Source organism: Urocitellus parryii, chromosome 4 (genome assembly GCF_045843805.1).
Source record: "Urocitellus parryii isolate mUroPar1 chromosome 4, mUroPar1.hap1, whole genome shotgun sequence".
Classification (NCBI taxonomy): Eukaryota; Metazoa; Chordata; class Mammalia; order Rodentia; family Sciuridae; genus Urocitellus; species Urocitellus parryii.
In genome coordinates, this window is record NC_135534.1 from 142,040,367 (window position 1) to 142,062,723 (window position 22,357).

Below are 22,357 nucleotides of genomic sequence, written 5' to 3' on the forward strand. Positions count from 1 at the left end.
AACAGTGCTCTCAGAGGATAGGAGGGGAAGGGGAGAGAGAATAGAAAGATGTTGGATAACAAGTATCAAAATACAGTTAAAAAGGAGGAGTAAGTTTCAGTGTTCCATATCAGAGAAAGGTTAAGTACAACAGTTTCTTGTATATTTCAAAATAGCTAAATAGCTATACCCAACACAAAGAAATGATAAATGTTTGAGGTGACAGAAATGTTAACTACCCTGATTTGATTATGATCTATTATATATTGAAACATCATACTGAACAAGATAAACAAGTATAATTACTGTGTCAATCAAAATGTTTTTCAAAAAAGGAAAAAATCATCAAATAAAATTTAAGCTGGCTTATTTTTTAAAACTTATCCACATATAGGTAATCATAAGCTTGACTATACTAGTTTTATCCACTTATTCTAATAAATTTTAAAAGAAATACACAGTACATAAAACAAAATAAAGTAAAATTGCCACAAATACCATCTAGAATTTCATCCCCTGAGTGGTATGAATACTAAACTTGGTGAAAAGACAAAGTAACTTATGAAAATAAAGTCATAAACACACTGGTCTAGAATAAAAGAATTTGGGTTTAAAGGAACCTAATTCCATTGCATTTATTAAGACAGGCAATCATCAACTGTTATATCCATTATTCTTTCATTATCCAAAGGACTGATTCAATACATTATTTTAAAAAGGGTACAATAGGACTAACAGTCAATGAGTAGAGTTTTTGTTTTACATCTGAATTTGCATAAATCCCACTCTCATCATGCCAAGTGTGGATGCCAAATCTTTTGGAACCATCTAGGTCTGTGAACTGTGAACGGCATTTTCTGTGGACTATTGAGTAATCATCTTGACAGAGAGGAATCTATGAGAAAAAGAGAAATAACATTGAATGTCTAAAATATGTAAAGACAAAAGATCTCCAAAATTTGATCTTAATATATTATTCTTATAACCAAAAGTAAAATTTTAACAATTAATAAATTTATTCTCTCAACACATGACTCCAGCAAATGACTATTGCCTTTATAAGTAGTTCAAAATCAGAAAGAAAAATCCAGTTTATATTTTTTTTATAAAAGTAAAAAGGTAAATTGTAATGCAAGTAAATTTTTTCTAAATTCTGAATACATGGCATAAAAAAGCAATTGAAGTTTTATGATCATCCAAATGAAACCAAACATTAAAATTTAACTACCATTCAACACGTTTCATTGTTGTTATTGTTGTTAATATATGTATAACCATTTCAAAGAACATCATCTTGGGTTGCATCTTTAATAATCGCTACCAAGTCAGACTTCCCACAATGGTAAATGCCACAGTCTGGATTCATTCCTATGAGAAATTGACCTCAACATCACCCAGTATAGTGTAAGATGTTTTTCCTTAGGCTACTTCATAAAAGCTTCACTGTAATAAAACAAGACATTATCATTGACCATTTCTAAAGGAAATATTGATTCTTTTGTAGTCCACCGGCATGATGGTGGACGTGGAACATAAAGCCTTTTAACTGATTATCTAATTTCTGCTTTAAATTGGCTCTAATTTTAAAGCACGAGGACAATATTGAAATTAAATTGCCAAAGCTATAAAACAATGAATAACACCAAAGTAGTTCCAATCTTAAGATTGGTTTTCTTGAAAACTGAAAATTTTAACCATATGTTCAACCATAATAGTGTCCATTTATCAATTGAGTGCCTGTTATGGGCTGGGCACAGTACTTGAGTGCTTTTATCTTTCAGTCCCTCACTGGGATCTGAAGTAAGAATTACTACTCCTATTTCACGCATAAGACAAATTGCTTAAGATCTCAAAAGGAGAGACTTTAAATAAAGCCAATAAATAATAGGGAACTAAACCTGGACTACAAACTAGGTGTGACTGGCGGAAAGACCCAATGTCCCACTAGAAACCTTTAATAATTAAGAGATGAAAAAATATATATACTATGAAATCATACAGCTACATAACATCCATGTCATTATTTTACATATTTTGGACTTTAGCTTTTGCCAATGGGCTATTTCTTTGCTTTTGTTTTTATTTGCTGTTGCCATTGTTGTTGGTGGTTGCGGTTATCGTGGTTGATTGAATGGTTAGTGGGTTAGGTAGAGGTACTTTCCATGAGATCTGAGCAACAATGTCTCAAACTGTACCAACAGAAGGAGATGGGACCTTCTAGTTCCCATCCCAATTGTGGTCAAACTCAAGAGAATTTCAAGTGCAAAATTAATGTGTTTCTTTATCATCTCATTGGTAGACAGTAGGGTCTGCTTTTGTGAGATTAGCAACAAGATGAAATTCTATATTTCAGGAAAATGATTCTAATAGTAGAAGTACTAAAGACTAGAAATGGAAAGGACTGGATTAAAAACCGTGCTGAGAATTGGATCTCAATAACTCACATCATCAGTTGATGGACCGATAAACAAATGGGGTCTAAGCATACATTGAAATGATTGAAAATTGAAAATGTTTGGAAATTGTGGTGATCATTATACAACCATGTCATATACTAAAAAACAGTGAGTTGTACACTTAAGAGGGGGAATTTTGTGGTATGTGGGATTATATCTCAATAAAGCTGGTATTTAAAAAAAAGAATAAGTGCATTGAGGGTAGTGATTCTGAAGTTAGAAAAACTAGTTAAGAAAGAGTTGCCTGTTCATACAGATAACATTGAGTGCCTCCCCTTATCAGTGATGTATCAGTAAAGCAATTCTAAAAACAAAGCAAACAAAAAAGTCAAACCCATGAAATAGGGAGTCATTTGAAAATTATTCCCCTTTCTATGTATGGTACCACTCATTTGCCCAAAAGAAGGTTAAATTTTTTTTTCAGAAATATGCCCACCAAAGAGTAAAGTAATGTCAGCTTCTAACATGAAAAATAGGATTTTTTTTTTTTTGGTACAGTAAGCCTTGTAATCCAATGGACAGTTTTGAGTATTTCAGAATGTCAATGATCAAATGTCAAATCGTGGAGTTCTCCACATGTGTAGGGAAAATATCCTTTGCTCTGATGGCTTAGAGAAGAGTTAAGAGGACTATAGGGAAGTATCTATCTACCTGGGGAATTGCAGAGAGGGGAAAAATTAAAAAAACCAGAAAGGGTCCATTGCCAACTTTCCCATCCCTGGACTTTAATCAAAGTCCCTTTGTCCTAGGCAGAAAGAAGTGCATTAGATAAATAATGAAAATAATGGCAAAAAGACATAGGGGGCCATCAGGCCACATCCTTGTGGAAAACTCTGGTAACAGATCACCTTTCAAACTGTCCTTTCAATTGCCTGCCATGACCAAGCAGAAGGATCCTCTAAATGTCATCTATCCTGAACCATCTTTGATATCCTGTTACATAAACAAGATCTGAAAGTAGCTGCTAGTCTGTAGAAAGGGGTGCAAATGGGGCTACAGAGTTGAACATCGAAACTGAATGCACCTTCTTGGCTCTTCCTGAATGCACCTTCTTGGCTCTAAACAAGGCCACAGAGAAAGAGAAAAAACTGCCAATTACAATGTGCACATGTTAGCCATTAATGCCAGCAAGGAAAAAAGCACCAGGTAGAGCACAGCAACCCCCAGAGACACCCAGAAGAGGCAAAGAACATTACAGGTAAACTCCACCTTCCCTCTGTTATCAGGATGCTATGTCACATCCCCCTCTTCAAAAGCTGAATATCCTCTTAGGGAGAGTTTCCTTTACTATTGCTGCAAACCACACCACACATAGTATAAAACAAAAGCCATCTTATTATGTCTTAAGATTTTGGGGGTCAGGTACTTGGGCAGGGTATGGCAAGTACAGAGTTTCTGCTCCACAACATCTAAGGGGGTCAGCTGTGAGGACTTGAAAGTTGGGGCAAATTGAGGGCTAGGTGCTGGAAACATCTCCTATTCCAACTGGTAGTTGATGTTGGCTGTCCACTGGGTTCTTGGCTGGGCTGTGGGATGGAACAACCATATATATGTCCTTGCTTGAGCTTCCTCACAACATGGCAACTAAGTTCTGAGAATAAGCACCACAAAGTGAACCAGGAGGAAGGTGCACTTCTTCTTATTAGCCAGCTCCCAAATCCACAGAGCATCACTTCCAGGGCAGGTAATATAGACTCTGCCTCTCAGGGAAAAGAGCATCAAAATTACATTGTAAGATCAAATGGGATGGGAACACAAGTCGCAGCCATTTTTGAAAAACACAGTTTTTTTCTTCTTTTCAGAGAGAAAAGTAGGATATATCAACATCCCTAGGTTTGATTATTTTCTGGGAAGACTCACAGTTGTGTATATATGCAATTGTACTCATGGCTATGATTTATTACAGCAAAAGGATACAAAGAAAAATCAGCAAAGAGAAAAGGTACATGGGCAGAAGTCCAGTGGAAGCCAGGTGCAAACCTCTAAGAACACTTTCCAGTGGAGTCACAGGCAAATATAATTCTCCCATCACTGAATTGTAAAATGCTCTCTACTAGGGAAGCTCATTAGAAACTCGGTGCCCAACGTTTTTATTCAGGACTGGTCACATAGGCATCCTCAGCCTTCCAAAATTTCAGACTCCCAGAAGTAAAACATGTTTGGCTAAACCATATTGTTTGCACAAATGGATTATACTCAGTGAACCATTCTACTCATGGAATTCTTATCCTGAAAGCCAAATTTCTACATGTCAGACAAGCCTTGCAATCAGGCTTTTTAAAGGACAATAATCTCAGCTCTGCTGTGTTAGCTCTTTACTGCATACAGGGGATGGGGAGAAGTGAGAATATTTTTTAAAAGAAATTAAACACTTCCACTGAGAAAGGTTTACTGTGGAACCAAAGGAAGCATTACTTGGTGGAAAGAATTAAGTGTTTTCCTACTGCAGGTGGGTTGGGAAGAAGGCTAATTACATACTTCCTCTACATACATGAGTCGACAGAAGCAGGAAGTTGCTCAATGCCCTAATCTAATAGTTAAATCTTAGCTGTTCTGGGGGAAAAAAAAAGACTTAGGAAATAATGGAGTGGGGAAAAGTATTTAGAAATTGTGTACAGAGACAGCTTTGTGAAGTACTACACATTGATGGCTGGCCCACTATTTGGTGCTACTCAGTTTTGGATTTCCTTCACAGTTTACTGAAAGTCAGGCAGGCATTTGCAAGCTTTTTCTGAACCCTTCAGATAGGAGATAGTAAATGCAAGAATTTGTCCAAGATGGGCAATGGGTCAGAATTAGCACTCAAAGGTTTATGCAGAACCAGAGTGAAAGGCACATTTCACAGGAAGAACTTAGAGTACTTAGGTGACTAACTGGGGATGAAGAACCAAAGATGATTCACAACTTCAAATCTGGATGGCTGGGTGAGTTATCATGTTACTAAAAAGAAGAAAGACTTGGGGTGGGGGGGGTGCCGGAGGACTTCTTTCAGAGGGGGAGATGATGAGTCACATTTTAGACTTTTTTATTTTGAGATGACATCAGTACAAAATATTTATTTGGAAGGTGGTGGTATGGGACAGATGGCCCAAGCCTGGAGAGAAGTCAGTGCCCCATGCCCAGCAGTAAACATTGGCAGGGAAAAAATAGAAAGAACATTATTGGTACTATGCATTATATTTGCATGTGGATTACATAATTGTACTCTATCAATTTTCCTAAGGTTGAATAATGTACCAGAGCTATGTGTCCTTGTTCTTAAGAAATCCACATTGGTCTATTTAGAGTAAAGGAGCATAAATATCTAGTCTTCTCTCACAGGGGAAACTGCTTAATATAGGAGCTCCTTGTGTAATTCTTGCAACATTCTTGTAAGTTTAAAATTATATAACAATAAAAAGTTGTAACCCGAAAATGATGGTTGATGCAGAGCCCTGGGAGTTGCTGAATTCCCTGAAATTATATAAAGTGAAAGCAGCATGGTTCTGGAGCCCAAATATTGGGGATGCCCAGAGGTGGGGCCATAAAGAAGCCATGAAGGACAGAGAAAGAAATGTAAGGAACGTGTTGCAATGTTGTAGGTCCTGCAGCAGCAGGAAGGTTGAAGAATGCAGCGGTAGCCAATAATGTTAACTTCCAAGGAAACATGACAGCGAGCAAGATCCGACCAAATGCAACAGTATAAATCGATCTCTAGTTGCCTTTGAGTGTGCTGCTTCAGAAGAGGTTTGGGAGTTCAATAAAACAAGCCCATACAAGGCAGAAAAGAAAGTGCCAGAGAAAGGAACACTGAGGGCAAAACATGCCCTGCAGAAACAGGAACGGCTGACATTGCAGTCAGAGAATCACTGCAGGAGAAAGAGAGCCTTCAGAAAACCAGTTAAGAAAACTTTCTTCCCTTTCTCTTCCTTCTTTTTCTTTAATAGATCATGGCAAGACAGATTAGTGAGTAGGTTTCCCAATTGCCCCTTCCTCATTATGAAGGATCAGTTTAACCCCTTTTCCCCACTGCAATCTGTAAAATATATCAATGTGTCTTTAAGTGATGGGCTGGACGAGGCCCACATCACTCCACCCTCACTGCTGTATTCTTATTCTCAGCACCACTATCTCCTGCATCTTTTTTTTTTTCAGAATTAACTGACACTGAGTTTCTTAGTCAATGTATCCTCAGTCCTCACCCAGTCTTTCAGTAGGCAGTTCCCTGGTTACATTTATTATTTGGTTTCATCCTCTTTCATTAGGACTTTTTTTTACTTTTGGTAGTTTTGGTTTTTTTTTTCAAGGTCATTTTCAGTTTTAGACCTGCCTTCTGGAACATCAGTAACTCTGCGTAATTTATATTATAAGACAATTTGAAAGCATAGTCTCAATTCTTTCATCTAGCTCATCCATAAAAATGCATAATGGGTTGTTTCCTGGCCAAATCAGTCACTGCGAACTAACCTTGTGTCCGCCATTAAAGATAGCTATTAGCCACCTGGCCATAGTACAGCAAAGACCATCCTTCCCTAGTACAGCTGGAAGTAAAATCATTTGAGGTACTTCATTTACTCTTAAATGGCATCTGAAGCAGTACACTTATTTATGTGAATGTCACATTGGATAAAATGAAAGTGGATGTAAAAATATTTTACTGTGTTATTTCCCTTCATTATTTTCAGTATACCTCATGTATGAAGATTTTCCCACTTATAGGCAGTTGACTGAAGACCTGTCTTCCCCTAATAATTTTCTACTAAGCACACATGTAAAATGGTGTGGAAGGAAAAGAACGATTCTCTTATGGCCACATCTATCTTCATCTACCTGGGGAGCATCAGGGGACAGATCTCCATACTCATTTCCTTCACTAAACTTCAAGTGATTTTATTCTTATTGGATATTTTTTTCTCCCAATGATTACATTACAAATACAAGAATAATTGCCAAATGTAGCAAAAATAAATATGGAACTAATGGGATATATATTTTTGTTATGTATTTAAGATACATTTACTATACTTCTTCTTACTTGATAAAATTTACCATGGAAAGAGTTTGTAACAATTACAGATATTCATCAATGGGAAAATAGTCATGGAAAGAAGTACAAAGAAATTTAGTCTGTGGGTATAAACATAAGTATGTATATCATAGATAAATCTTGTCAACATAATAAGGTTTCATATGAACAAAATTGCCACAAAATAAGATGACTTTAAAAGATTAATATCACACAATTTTAGTTATGGCCAGCTCAAAAACTAAGCAAAGTGCTATCAAACATTAGATACTAATATATTTTTTTCTTTTTAATGCACAAAGTTTGACTAGTCCTATCATTTCAACCATATAAAATACAAATACCACTTTTTAATATATTTTTTTATAGTTATAGGTGAACATAATGCCTTTATTTTATTTATTTATGTGATGCTGAGGATCGAACCCAGTATCTCACATGTGCTAGTCAAGCACTCCACCACTAAGCCACAACCTCAGCCCCAAATATCATTTTTCTTATTCTTCAATTTATGTTAAGACATTTGCCTCTGCCACTGATTTATATTTCTAATGGGTTATATATAAATCTGAAACCTAGCTTTCTTGATTTTAAAAACTTTTTTCTCTTTACAAAAGTCAAATATGTTCACTGTAGAAATTAAGCGTAATCAAAAAGAAAAGAAATCTCTCATGATCCCAAATTCTTTGAAGTAGAAATGAGCTGTATGACCTAACTCATAAACAAAAAGCAGAGCTTGATTATTTAACTTCAGAAAGTAATATCAGACAAAGGTAACCGGGCATGGTGGTGCTCATCTATAATCCCAGGTATTCAGCAGGCTGAGGCAAGTTCAAGTCCAATGCAGGCAATTTAGTAAGATCCTGTCTCAAAAAGTAAAAATCTGAAAGAGAGCTGGGGATGTAGTTCAGTGGCAGAGTGTCTGCCTAGTACATGAGAGATCCTGAACTGGATCGCTGGTACTGGGGAAAATAAGGGAGGGGGAATAAAATAAAAAGTAAAGTCTCAGGATAAACAGTATATTTCTACTGAAAAGACACAATACTAAAAAATACATCCTGAGAAGTGATAATCCACAATTTCAAGGCTGTTGGTGATACATGAGATGAATAGGGAGTTAAAATATTTACTTGCTAATTTTCAAGCAGCCTCCAATTAAATGTCTGGCAAGGACTTTAATCAAGAAGATTACTTGGTCATAAAATAAATAGCAATAAAATAAATAGCAGTTTCAATGGAACAGAATCAATGAGATAGAGTCAAATCAAAGACTAGAATTTGAGAGTAAAAGGGCCTGTAAAGATCATTCTGTCCTGAGAAACAGAAACAATGGGAGAGACAAATATTAAGGAACTAGCTCACTGGATTACATTAGAGTGTGAGGGCTGGCAAATCTTAAATCCTTGGGGCAGGTAGGCAGGCTAAAATTAGGCAGGATTTTTATGCCACAGTCTTGAGGCTGAATTTCTTCTTCCCCATGAAGCCTCAATGTTTTGCTCTTAAGGTTATCAACTGATTAGATGAAGCCTACCCACATTATTGAGGATAATCTCCTTTACTTAAAATCACCTGGTTATAAATATTAGTCATTTTACAAAATAGCTTCATAGCAATATTTAGGCTAGTATTTGACTAAACAAGTGGGCATCATAGCCTAACCAGGTTGACATAGAAAATTAATCATCATGGCTGTCCAACCCACTAATCTTCCGCTCAGACCACCAAGGCCTACAGCATTGGATTATGCAATTGAGTCTAGTTTGTACAAGGGTGGGTGAAAGCCTGCCATCTGGAGTCAGGCTCAAGTTCACTTTGGACACATCTGCTATGTCATGACTACTCTTTATTGAATAGGTTCTCTAATACATAATTGTAATAGGGATGGTTTCCCAGGGTAACTGTGAGGGTTAATTGAGCAGGTAAGAAAACCAGGTAGGCCAGTGCCTGAAGCATAGTAGACATTCAACAAATGCTATTCCATTTCTCTTTTCTCCCATCTTTCTTCTATCCTTTCCTTCATTTCCTCTTCCTTCGTGTTATCCACCAGCAACTCTATATTGTATGCAGGAAGGCAAGTCCTATTGTATCCCAATCAAAAGGGGAAGTTATAGAAGCCCTGTAGAGCTACACGAACAACTACCAGCAGATCCTGAGGTTGCAGCTGTGGCCTAGAAATGTGGTCCTTGATACCGGCAGAATGACATGAGACTCAGAGTCAGAATCATTTGCCTATCAAGCTACAAAAATATGCCTACACATACCTACAAGATGAGCACACATATATATAATACACATTGAGGTCTCTCGGGCAGAATTCTTAAGTTCAGGAAGATCACCATCTCTTTCTGGATCCAAGTAATAGAGGAAACAGCATTATGTTAAAAAAAAAAAAAACTCTGACGTGAATAATAAGATAGGAGGTACAACCTCATGACCTCTTTCTTCTCCAATTCCACCCCCATCACTACCTCATTAACAGATTCTAAAAATCTCATTCCTTTCATTCAATATAAAAAAGACAAACAAGCATACTCAGTAATTGGCAATTATTCTTTTGTTAACAGATAATGAGTCAGAACTTAATAGGAAAAAAGGGGAAAATTAAATAGTGAATATGTTCAGATGCTGTTCAAATAAAAGTAGAACTGAAATAAAAGCAATGAAGACACATTACGGAGCCTAGAACATTATCTACTCAAATGTCAGCCTTAATTTCCAAGGTACAAGTTTAGCTGAACCACATTTATCCCAGATTACAAAGTTTATACATGATTATTTTATGTGAACAAATTTATATCACACAACTTCCCATTCTATTATTTTTAAAACAGCTGAAAAAGAAAAAAAGGAAAATAGCAGGCCTGTCTATACTGAAATGAAACCAGGGAAAACCAGAGGGACCAAGAATAAAGACACAATTTAAAGGTCTTAGAAAGAACTGGGCATTGACAGCTAATTTATTTCAGAGAAGTGATGCTTCCTATAGAGCTCTACCCTGTTCCAAATTCATTTTTTTGTCTCAGTTCTTCTTGTTTTTCTGTGAGTCATTCCTGATTTCTTTTAAAGGCCCCAGGTAGGCATCCTTTTTCAAGAAGCAAAAAAAAAAAAAAAAAGTGCCATTCCATTCTTCAGGAAGTTCCTTTGCTGTGAATAAAGCTAATTAATAAAGGGCCCCATAGTGGTGCTGCTCCCATGCCCACCTCTGTCTGTAGCCAAGAAGCACTGAGGTCTGGATGATATGAAAAATATTTACCATCCCGTCTGACTGAGCAAGTCCTGAGGTTCCTGGGCATCCAGGTACTGACCTGGCTTCTTGGAGGTCCAGGCTAGGCCCAGGTAGACATCACACAGGAAGCACAGTGCCTAGGGACCATGAAGCTTCTAGGAGCCCATTAAGTTTTTTAATGGCTTTTAAAAATCAGAATTTTTTAAAAAAAGAATATAACAGTGAGAATGCATTTAATACCACTGGATTATATAAGAAAAGGGGGTTGAAATGGTAAATTTTGTTAATGTATATTTTACCACAATCTAAAAATGCAGGTGCCATTTTAAAAAACAAACTCTACCAAATGATCATTAAACTAGAAAATCATGCTGATTATATAATATCCACAAACATCTCAGGGCCCCAAACCAATGGCAGTGTGTACTGAAGTTCTCTGAAGGAACCCATCTATATTGAAGATCCTGCAGGGGGTCTGGGGTTGTGGCTCAGCGGTAGAGCACTCACCTCGCACACGCAAGACCCTGGGTTCAATCCTTAGCACCACATAAAAATAAACAAGTGAAATTTAAAAAAAAAAAAAGATCCTGTAGGCTGACTTGGGTTGATTAGAACACACTGTAATTGTGGAAAGATGAAATGTTTCAGCTCAAGAACCAAAATGATCTTCCAATCTCTGTTTCTGAACTAACTTCCTCATAATCACTAGGTAAAACTCTTGGACTACATCACTAGGCTTAGCAACTCCTAGCCTCCAGCAACCCTATAGCTAAGAAGGCGGTAAGATGTCAGCTGAAACCTATAGAAGAAATGCCCTGCTCTGCTCCAGCCCCCTACCTGAAGCCCCCACCCATGTAATGGCAAATATGTCAATTTATGACTTTTTCCTTGTTCATGTAACCTTCTCCATTACAAAACATATTATGTATGGTAACATGTATTCATGTTCCCAGGCCCTGGTCCCTTATATTTGGCCCTGAATAAACTTACTTCCTAAGGAGCAAGAGCTGTGTTTTACATTGATAGTAGCTATTATATAGAAATTTTTGCCTAAAATAAGATATAAAAGTCAAAAAGTACTTCCCAGGAAAAAATGAGTGTTAAGTACTTTAGTTTTATGCAAAAATACTCAGTGGTAGGTACATTGGTAATAATTTCAGGAGGGTTAACAATAACAGGTTCACAAATACAGCTATAAAATACAATACAGAGCCAGGCACAGTGGTACACCTGTAATCCCAGTGGCTCAGGAGGCTGAGGCAGGAGGATAACAAATTAAAAGACAGCCTCAGCAATTTAGGAAGGCCTAAGCAATTTAGCAAAACCCTATCTAAAAAAAAAGGCTGGGGAATGTGGCTCAGTGGTTAAGTGCCCCGAGGCTCACAACTCTGGTACCAAAAAAAAAAAAAAACAAAAACCTCACAAGACAAATAGACAAGGATTCAAGTAGTGTTTAAAAAAAGGGGGGGGGGCGTTTCTCTGCAAAAATGCTAATGAGAAATAGAGCCTAAAATATATATTTCTTTAATAAGTTTTAAATGTCCTCCCCAAGGGAAAAAATCCAAGTGAATTATATTTGTCTTTATACCAATTCAATCAAAAATATATTTTTCTATTTATCTATTGTAATGGAGGGAGGCGCCTATGAAGGTAAAGTGTTTCAGGCCAAGGAAAATCATCATGCACTGCTGAGTGCAGAGATCCAAGGGAGGTCTGGGCCAGTAGGGTCCTGGAGGATTTCAAACCACAGATAATTTCCAATCAGCACAGAAATACAGTATTTTAACAATGCTATGTGTATCCCAGTGCACAGAGACCCAGGGGTAGGGCAGGCCAATCCTGCTTTTGTTATAAATAACTCTAAAACAGAACAGCTTCTTTTCTTTACTATAAGACAGTGCATGCAGTGCTGAGGTCCATTTGGAATGCAGGCTAACTTTTAAAACATAATAATTGAAAACTTCCTCAGCTTTCTATTTATAAATTAACTAGATTATACAACAATTTTGGGTTTGGAAATACTCATACACCTAGAAAGACAATTCAAAAGGCAATTCCAGTAAAAAAGACAAAAAGATGCTTTATACTTGTGACTGAATAATTGATAGCTGCATGGCTGGAAAGAGCCACCAACTTTCAGGTGCTGCTGAAGTTCACTGGGGGCTGGTCATCTGATTCACAGTCTTTGGCCCTGCCCTCTGTCCTGCCCTCTTATATATTAATTTCCAACATCCATACTTTGGATCTAGCCAACATCCTGGTTTATCATGCCTTCACTTTTTCAAATTAATGAATTTGATACATGTTAGAAACTCACTCTCATGGCTACACCTTATCCTCTGTCATTTTCCAGAACTGTCCTACCTCTGAAATAGAGTAAATTCTAATACACCTCTCTTCAATCATGACCTCTTCTAGCTCTCTCACTCCTGAAGCTGCTCTCATATTGTAGTTGTTGTTTTTTTTTTAAATCTGTATTTTTTGTCTTTGACCTTTTAACTTCCTGAGCTTGCCAGTCCCTGAGCCGAACTAATTCTTTTCCTTGCTCATCTCACTAGAGTCAGTAAACTCCCTACTATTATCTTCAGCTTGCTGCCTTGTCCTAAGGACTTGCACATCAATCCATCAGCCTTGGACCTATTCTCTAATATACCTTCTCTGCAACTTATCCTCTGTCCTAGCTCTTTAGGATATGGAGAAGCTTTTAAGAGAAGATATCTGTAAGCAAAATTGAGATGCATTAATGAGCCTCCAGCTTAAGAAATGGAGTTCAGAAGATACAGATCACAATTTTTTTCCATTCCTCTCCTTGGAAATGACTTATTAGCTTTCTTTGTCTTTATCTATCTTTCCTTGTCTTTATTTAGCGCTATTAGATGACAACTTGCATTCCCTTTACTTCCAATAATTCTGCCCCACTTTATATAAAAGTGAATTAAGAAAATGTAACAGAACATAATATGAAAATTGAAGGATAGGTTCATGCATGTTTGAAATAATAGGCATCCAAATGCTTTCATATTTCTTCGAGAATTACATAATGGCAAACATAGTAGGATGAATGAGTGGTGAAACTAACTTCTGCTAAGGCCACATGCCATGACTCTAGGAAGTCAAAAATATGCTCTTTTTCAATATTTTGTGAGTCATACATTTTCATGCATGGTAACTTCATTGTCAGAGTTCCATCACTCCACTGCTGGGTTTTAACCATTTACTGTTATTATAATTTAAAATATTTTTTGTATCCTGTAACAATATAATGCAAGCACTCATTAAATGTGGATATTAGAAGCAGTGCTAAAAGTATGCCTTGAAATCATTTACTCTGGCACGGAAGTTAGAAGTGAACAAACAGAAGTCTGCAATAAATCTAAACAACTGCTACAGCATGCTGTGCTACTGATGTGGTAACAAGCAAAGCGAGAAATATTAGAAACAATGCTGAAAATATTAAAAACAGGAACATAAAATATAATGGGTAAAAATTGATGTGCCCTGAAAATAAAGCTCACATTCTTTAAATTTATTATATTTAGTTCTTTGAATTTTGTGAGTTTCTTTTTCTTTTAATTTTTTAGTTGTAGATAGACAGCATGCCTTTATTTTATTTGTTTATTTTTATGTGGTGCTAAGGATCAAATTCAGTTCCTCACACACGCTATGGAAGCGCTCTGCCTCTGGGCTACAGCCCCACCAGCCCCTTTTGTGTTTAGTTAGGTGTCATGCAACTTCCTTTTGCTCAAGGATTGAGATAAGGCCATTATAAATAAGGAAATAGTTCTGAAGTGTATATTTAAATAATATACTTCCTTATGATTTTCTAATTATTAATGATAATGCTTATTGTATGGGAAAATTCTAAAAAGGATTAAGATGAAGAAAATCACCTAGAATCTCAACATTCAATGGCCAAATTTACTAGTACTTCAACATTTTTTTTAGTTTTTAAATTTCCTCTATATTTTAACCATTTAGGGTAAACTTAATACATAATTTGACATCTTAATTTTTTTAACCTTCAATGAAGATTTATTAAGTCACTAAGAACTATCTATGGCATTATAAAGACTGTACAATATCTCATCATATGATTATAGTTAACACCATTCCTAATAGAAATATTTAGATATTCCCAAGTTTTGCCATATAAATATTAAGTAATTAGCATATTTTGATATAAATTTTGTTTCTCATTTGATTAATTGTTCATTGGGAGATTTTCTTTTTTTTTTAAAAGAGAGAGTGAGAGAGGAGAGAGAGAGAGAATTTTTTAATATTTATATTTTAGTTCTCGGCGGACACAACATCTTTGTTGGTCTGTGGTGCTGAGGATCGAACCCGGGCTGCACGCTTGCCAGGCGAGCGCGCTACCGCTTGAGCCACATCCCCAGCCCTCATTGGGAGATTTTCTAGAGGGAAAATTATTAGGTCAAATGGAATATTAATGCATATTGTCAAATCCGTTTCCAGGAAGATTGAAACAATTTAGTTTTCCTAGCAACAGAAAAAATACACATCTCACTCCATTCTTCACCTCACTGAGGATTATTGTTTTAAAAAATATTGCCAATATTTTAGTTAAAAAATTCTTATATTGTAACTCGTGTATTTTATTATTTGTCAATTGGTTTATTACCTATATTTATTAGTTAATTATATTTCATACTTTTGTAAGTTACCTTTATATGTCCTTTGATTGTTTCTCTAAAGTTTTTAACATTTTCCTTGCCATAAGTCTGAGTTCTGTATGTATTGAGTTTATCAATATATTAAACTATTGTATTTGCTGTTTTTCTGGTTTGAATGCTATTTTAAAATAAGAATATAATATATACTAAAGGTAATATTATAAGTCTTTTACTTCCTTAAAATTATCATATATATTTTATTCTCATCTATTTGTTTTTTCAAATAATTCTTAGAATCCTAAATTCTGATGGAAAACAAACCACTGGAGTTATATTAAATTTATAAATTTAATTTATTATTAATTTTTCAGTTCCTTTAAATGCTAGCTATTCTTTTTCATTCAAGATTTCTGTCTCAGTTATTTTTTGATTTTTAAAAAACAAATAAACGAACTTAGCAGCTTCTGTCCCTGTGTTCTCTCGGGGGTTTCCCCGTCAGGGTCAGCTGGAGTCAGAGTCCAGTCTCATACAAGCTGGAGGTCCAAGATGACTTGCTCACTTCTAAGACAAGCTCCTAAGTGTTCCTCCCTGTGGCCTCTCTTTTTAACAGAGTAGCCTAGATTTGTTACATGGTAATTCATTTCAAGAGGCAGAAGCAGTATTCTTAAGGTAAGGTTTACAGCTGACTCAGGGACACTTCTGCAATGCCCTACTAACCAAATCAGTCACCTGACAGTCCAGATTCAAGAGACAGAGGGACGATCAATCACCTCTTGATGGGGAAGTAGCCTCTGCCCTCTTTGGAGATGAAACATCACATCTTCTTTTACTCACCTTGGTAAATATTTTTCCATAAAAGTATTTTTAAATCTGTGTTACTGTAATAATTTGTATGTTTTTTTTTCCTTTATAATTTACTAGCTGGTTAATGCTGGTATGAAGGAAAACTATTTTATTCATTCTAATTATTCCTTAGTTTTAATATCTTGGTTCTCCTAAGTAGATAATCACAGAATCTGAACATAACAATGTCTTATTTTTCTTTTTATCAATATTTAAATATCTTTTTTTCTATCTCATGTTTATTGGTTAAAACTTCTAAGCAAAGCTAATTTTGTTGCATATTTTCTTTTTTTTTTTCATTTTCTTGATACTGGGGATCAACCCAGGTCTCACACATGCTAAGCAAATACCTTGCCACTGAGCTATACAACTGAGCCCTACTGTATAGTTCTTAAAGTACAAATATATTTAAAGTTGAACTGGACCTTTTAAAAATCAACATACACATTTCCCAGAGCTAAATTAAGCCACATATTCATGTGTCCATAAGATACAAATAAAAGGTAGGTTCTCATTCCAAATAAATTAAGTTTAAGATGGGAGCAATAAACGAGATGAGAAAGAAAGTGATTAATATGTTTTGGACACTGCAATATTTTCCACCCTAAAATCTATAAGCTTCCAAAAATAAATTATAACCATAAAATATTCTATTGACTTTCACAAACAGCTAATATATCTAAATAAATATAAAACATCATAAATCTCAGCAACTTCTTCTTTCTTCATGAGATCAACTGTTTATACTAGATGCAATCTGTCATTTTAAGTACATAAATTTTAGATTGTGGTTCTTGTACTCACACGTGGAGGATAATCATGTGGTGGAACATAATCTTCAGCGTATGTTGTCATTGTATACCTAAAAGGGATAAGTCAACATCTGATAAAAGGATTCCGAAAAAGAAGAAATTTTAAAATGTTAGTGTTATAAACTTTGCATGAAATAAAAACATCAGGATAGACTGGCCCCAACAAAATATTTAAACCCCACAATTACCCCAGGCTCTTTTTATAGCATCACCCACCACCAGCAAGTATCCCTCCTTCCATTACTTCAATATAGCACCACCTACTACTCTTCTATGTGAGTAAAATTTGTGGCTACCAACTCCCAAGTCCCTGAACTCAGGTGACTTGCATTCCAGGAATTCTCTTTGCTACTCTCTACTTGATTCTGAAACCTTTTTGGCCCTTTTCTCCACATTCTCTTTAGGATGACAGCTGAAGAGACAATAGAAGACAACTAGGTAAACTGAGAACTCTGAGTATACCCAGCCCCTACCCCCTTAAACACACAGAAATGCTGGATGGAACACCTCCACACACACAAAGGACAAGCCTAGCCAAGCTCAAAAGGGAAACGCAGAGATGTGAGAAATGAAAAGGACACTCACTACAAGGGGAAATTATAAAAGCTGTTGGCCCAGTCTTGGAGGGGGAGTTTTAACTTCAGGTCAAGAGAAATAGCCTTAGCTTCACATGAGACAAAGAGCTAAACTCCAGTTTGCAGCTGAGAATCTGTAAAGTCTGCACTTCTACATAAAAGAGACCAGAGAAACTACAGGTCCCAGCCCAGTGACACTTGCAAGAAAGTCTCCTCCTGGAGCTTAGGATAAGGGGAAATTATTCTCCTGTGAGCAATTACAACCCTACTTCTATTCCTGGCTATATTACAGGACTAGATGGTCAAGGAAACCACCTAATTTCTTTGGAAAGTAAGATATTTTAACAAGAATTCTAAAATAACAAAGTCCAACTCAAATGGGTTATCAGCTACAGTTGTTAGTATTTAACCTGGTGATGACCACCAACTCCTACCTCCAGGTGTAGTCCCCAGCAGTAGCACCAGGGAACATGACAGAAATGCAAATATAGTCATCCCTGGGTATTGCAGGGGAATTGGTTCCAGGACTCCAGTGAATAACAAAATCTGTGGATGCTCACATCCCTTATTTAAAATGATATAGTAGTTGCACATAATCTGTGCACATCCTCCTATGAACTGAAATTCATCTCTAGGTTACTTATAATACCTAATACAATATAAATGATGCTTAAATAATTCTTATACTTCATTATTTAGAGAATACTGAAGGGAGAAAAGTCTGTACATGTTCAGTACATACACACTTTTAAAAAATATATTCAGTCTGGCTGGTTTGAACATGCAAATGGGAAACTGTGGATCTGGAGGGCCAAATGCACTTGGGTTCTACCCCAAGCCCGTTGAATTAGAAACTCCATGGGTGGAGCCCAGCAAGTATAGTATAACAATCCTGCCAGGTGTCTCCTGTTGCACACCAGAGTTTTGAGCACTGATTGTCAAAAGAAAAATTGGATGTGTAACTTTCAAACTGGTAAATGAGATTTTAAAAAGAAAAACCAATCTTTAAAAAAGGAAGGAAAAGAAAATTTAAAAAATTGGGGAAAAATGATTTCCACCCATAGGACAAATTAAAATCGTAAAGTATCTTAGCAGCCACATGAAAGTAAAATGGTTACACTCCTTAGTGAAGGCATTTTCTCAGACTTAAATTGAACATCAAATTATTTTTGAGTGTCCAAATATGTGCTTTAATACTCAACATTAAATTATTTTCAAAGAAAGCTTGAAAGTAAAAGTCTATAAATATATATAAACACTTTTCTAAAAGAAATTATATTCTTATACTAACAGCAAACATAAGACTTAGAGTCAAAAGTTACTTGTTAAAGAGATATTTACCAACTGATTAAAGGGACAAGTCACCAAGATGATATATAATAGTCCTAAGTCAATAAACCAATGATGTATAGAATACATAAAGCATAAAAAGACAGAATCACAATGATGAAATGAAAGATGTACAGTCATAGAGGAAAATTTTAACACATTTCTTCAACCTTTGGTTGCTTAAATCCAAATCTGTACATATACCTTTCTTGTTTACACGTCAACAACAAAGAAAATTAAATCATACACATACCTATAATTGAAGCATAATAGAAGATAGAAAATACTATTATTAAATAAAATGTATAAGAAATCATTGGTTTGAACTGAGCTTCGACAATAGGCCCAACAGAACAAACCAAAATGAAATCTCATGCTGAGTTTCCATGCCACCAAGCCAAAACCAAGTTGTTTATTTGACTTGCCAAGAAATAAGGAGAGATAGAGAGTTGATAGCCTCCCAGCAAACCAGTTTTAGATAGTATAACAAGGGAGGTACCTCTGTTTTACCCTTTACAACAAAAACAACTTTGAAACAACTAACCCACTTTTTGTTCTTAGTTTCTTCAGCCTTCTGTCTCTAAAACCAACCTCTGAACAGCTCATTTTATTTTATAGGATGAAGTGCTACCTGACTCTAGAATTGCAAGTAAAAGCCAACTAAGACCTTTAAATTTGTTATAATTTTTTTTCTTTTGACATTACAAGTTTCAGTTTACTTGTAGGCAGGCAGAACAATCCACAATCAATGTGCAGAGTCAGGTCAAAGCCCACGCTGGGACAGAGTCAGGCAGGATTACATGGAAGAGAGCAGAGGGTAGTAGGTCCCTTGTGAGGCAGGGGTAGGACACAGATGACATCAACTCCAGAAAGAGAGCATCTTTCCCTGATATGGGGAGATACTGAGAAAAGTCTCAAATTAGAGGATCTGGACCATGATTTGCCAAGTACAAAGGACCAGAACGGCAGTCAAGAGAAGGCATTGCTTCTGGGGAAAATAGGGGCAATTGGGAAGGTGGGAAAAAAATCAAACACCAAAAATTAAAGATCATGGAACTATAAGATGATACCACATTATCAGTACCCCTCCTTCCTCCCTCCACCTTCTACCCTCCATCCAGTGTCACCAATTAAATTAACTTTATTTCAATATCCTAACAGAAGAGGGCACTCTTAAACTAAAATACTGAGCAAACTGCCCAAACTTATTTCCCCTTGGTAGAATTACCTATGATTGTTGCTAGTCCAGGAAAATCCAACATATTTAAATAAACAGAAAAGCCAAACACAAAAGCAAGGTGTTACATGGTACTTGTTAAACAAATCTTAACTTTTTGGAGTCATAGAAATGCCAAGGACAGAGGAGATGACTTTGAAAAGGAAGATGATATCAAGACATAGCATAAAGATGTAGTAATTAATACAGTGTTGTATCAGTGCAAGAATATACAAATAGACCAACAGAGTAGAATATAAAGCTCTAGAGCTCAGAAATAGTCCTGTTTAATATGAGAACTTGGCATATGATAGAATGGCTTTGTTAATTACCAAGGGAAGGGTGGATCAAATGGTACTGGACTAACTGGTTAGTCTTACAAAAATGTTACATATGTATTCATATGTTATGCATGTTACACATGTATATGTGCATATAGTGTATATATACATACACATGTATATATGCATACACACGTATGAATACATATATACCTATACATATGTATACACATATACATATATGTATATGCATATACACGTGTGCATGCACATACATGTGTGTATGCATATACATGTGTATATATGTATATATGCATATACATGTATATGTGTGTGTGTGTAATTTTTAAAAAGCTTATAGTTTGACATTTAATATTGAAGTACTGACTAAATTACACTTCAAAACTTGTGTTGATCAAAAGACATCAAAAATAAAATTACAAGGAAAGTCATAGGCCAGAGAAAGAAATTCATTATAAATTTAACCAAAACAGGATCAGTACCTGTATTTATTAGAATAAATTTTAAAACACTTTCACAAATCAACAAGACAAAATCTCAGTTGAAAATGCACAAAGGCTATTAACTGTCAATTCACAATGTAAAAGACCAGCATGGCCAATTACTATTTGGAAATAAATTCAGTCTTAAAATTCTGTTGTAAATCCAATAATTAGTGAAACGCAAAGTACAGCAAAATAAAGTACCATTTCACATCCATTAGATATTACTCAGCATTAAAAAAGAATAAAATTATGGCATTTCCAGGTAAATGGATGGAGTTGAGAATATCACACTAAGCAAAGCAAGTTTTTCAATCCTGAAAAACCAAACACTTGAATGTTCTCTCTGACAAGTGGATGCTGATTGATAATGGGAGGACGAATGGAAAAAAAATGAGGAACTCTGAGGGCAAAGAGGAGGGAGCAAATAGAGCCAACAGGAAGAGAATCCTGGAGGTATTTTACTCCTGATTGCAGTCAACCCTGGAGCCAGGTTTCCCCTTAGATTTCACCATAGTTCCATGAGGCATTCCAGTACTTTAATAAACCCCTCTTTTGCCCATGATGATGTGTTTCTGTCACCTACAACTGAAAGAGTCCTATTACAATCAGAGTCTAAGGTCATTAATCACTATAATCATATAACCAACTCCCCTGGCTCAGATTCCAAACACTGAACCACATTCTGATTATAATCTGGCTTCCCATATGGTTTTTTACACAGGGAGAATGCTTTTATTAGGCTGACATGACTGTCTAGTGTGCTTGAAAATTTTATTTCTCATTATAAATTAACTAATTAGAATTCTGGCTTTTCTTATGAGTTTAATGAGCACAAGTCAATCTCCATGAGTCAGATAGATTCTGAAGCACAGATAAAATGATCTTTCTGGAAATGCAAAACCGAAGACCAGATGCTGATAAATTCACAGGATAATGCCACGCTGTAAGGATGCTTGGACGTTAGACAGCTGGCTTTCACCCAGCACCTCCCACCATTTGTCACACATGCCCTCTTCGACCTTTAACAGGTGCAGCTAGGAGACAACTTCCAAGATAAAGAACAACTAAAGGTGTTTTGTAAGATGAGAAAGAGAAAGAAGTCTGATATTCAAGTTATCATTAGAGCTATGGTGTTAAAGTATCTATACATGTAAAAACACCAGTGGTAACACGTGTGAAGCAGTGACAAGATGATATACCCAAATCCACAGAGTCACAGTGGATTAATTTTAAACTTGGAAGAAGCTTAAAGGTCAGCTGTTTCTTTTCTGTTGTGTCTAGAGGCAAGACATATTTTCTCACCCAACACCCTGGCAGTCATGACAAAGGTGAGTGACATCTACTCACCAAATCACATGGTCCCATCTAGGCATCTGAATCTGTGTAAGAGACCCAAAGAAGCAGGAAATTAATTTGAAATTAATCTCATTGCTGGAAGCAGTAGAACAGCATCTATTATTAAGACAAGTCCAGTCACAGAGGGCCACACAGTATCTAT

At 36.0% G+C, this 22,357-nt stretch overlaps 1 protein-coding gene across 1 annotated transcript in view; it reads right to left on the reverse strand.

Moving 5' to 3' along the window:
• Positions 1-685: 685 nt before the first annotated feature.
• Cfap95 (cilia and flagella associated protein 95) overlaps positions 686-22,357 on the reverse strand; it is a 63,121-nt gene continuing 41,449 nt past the window's right edge. Inside the window, exons 5-6 of the mRNA XM_026389288.2 lie at positions 16,945-17,002; positions 686-874 (exon numbers count right to left, since the gene is read on the reverse strand). Coding sequence (XP_026245073.2) covers positions 686-874; positions 16,945-17,002 — 247 coding nt within the window. The remainder of the gene's footprint in view (positions 875-16,944; positions 17,003-22,357) is intronic.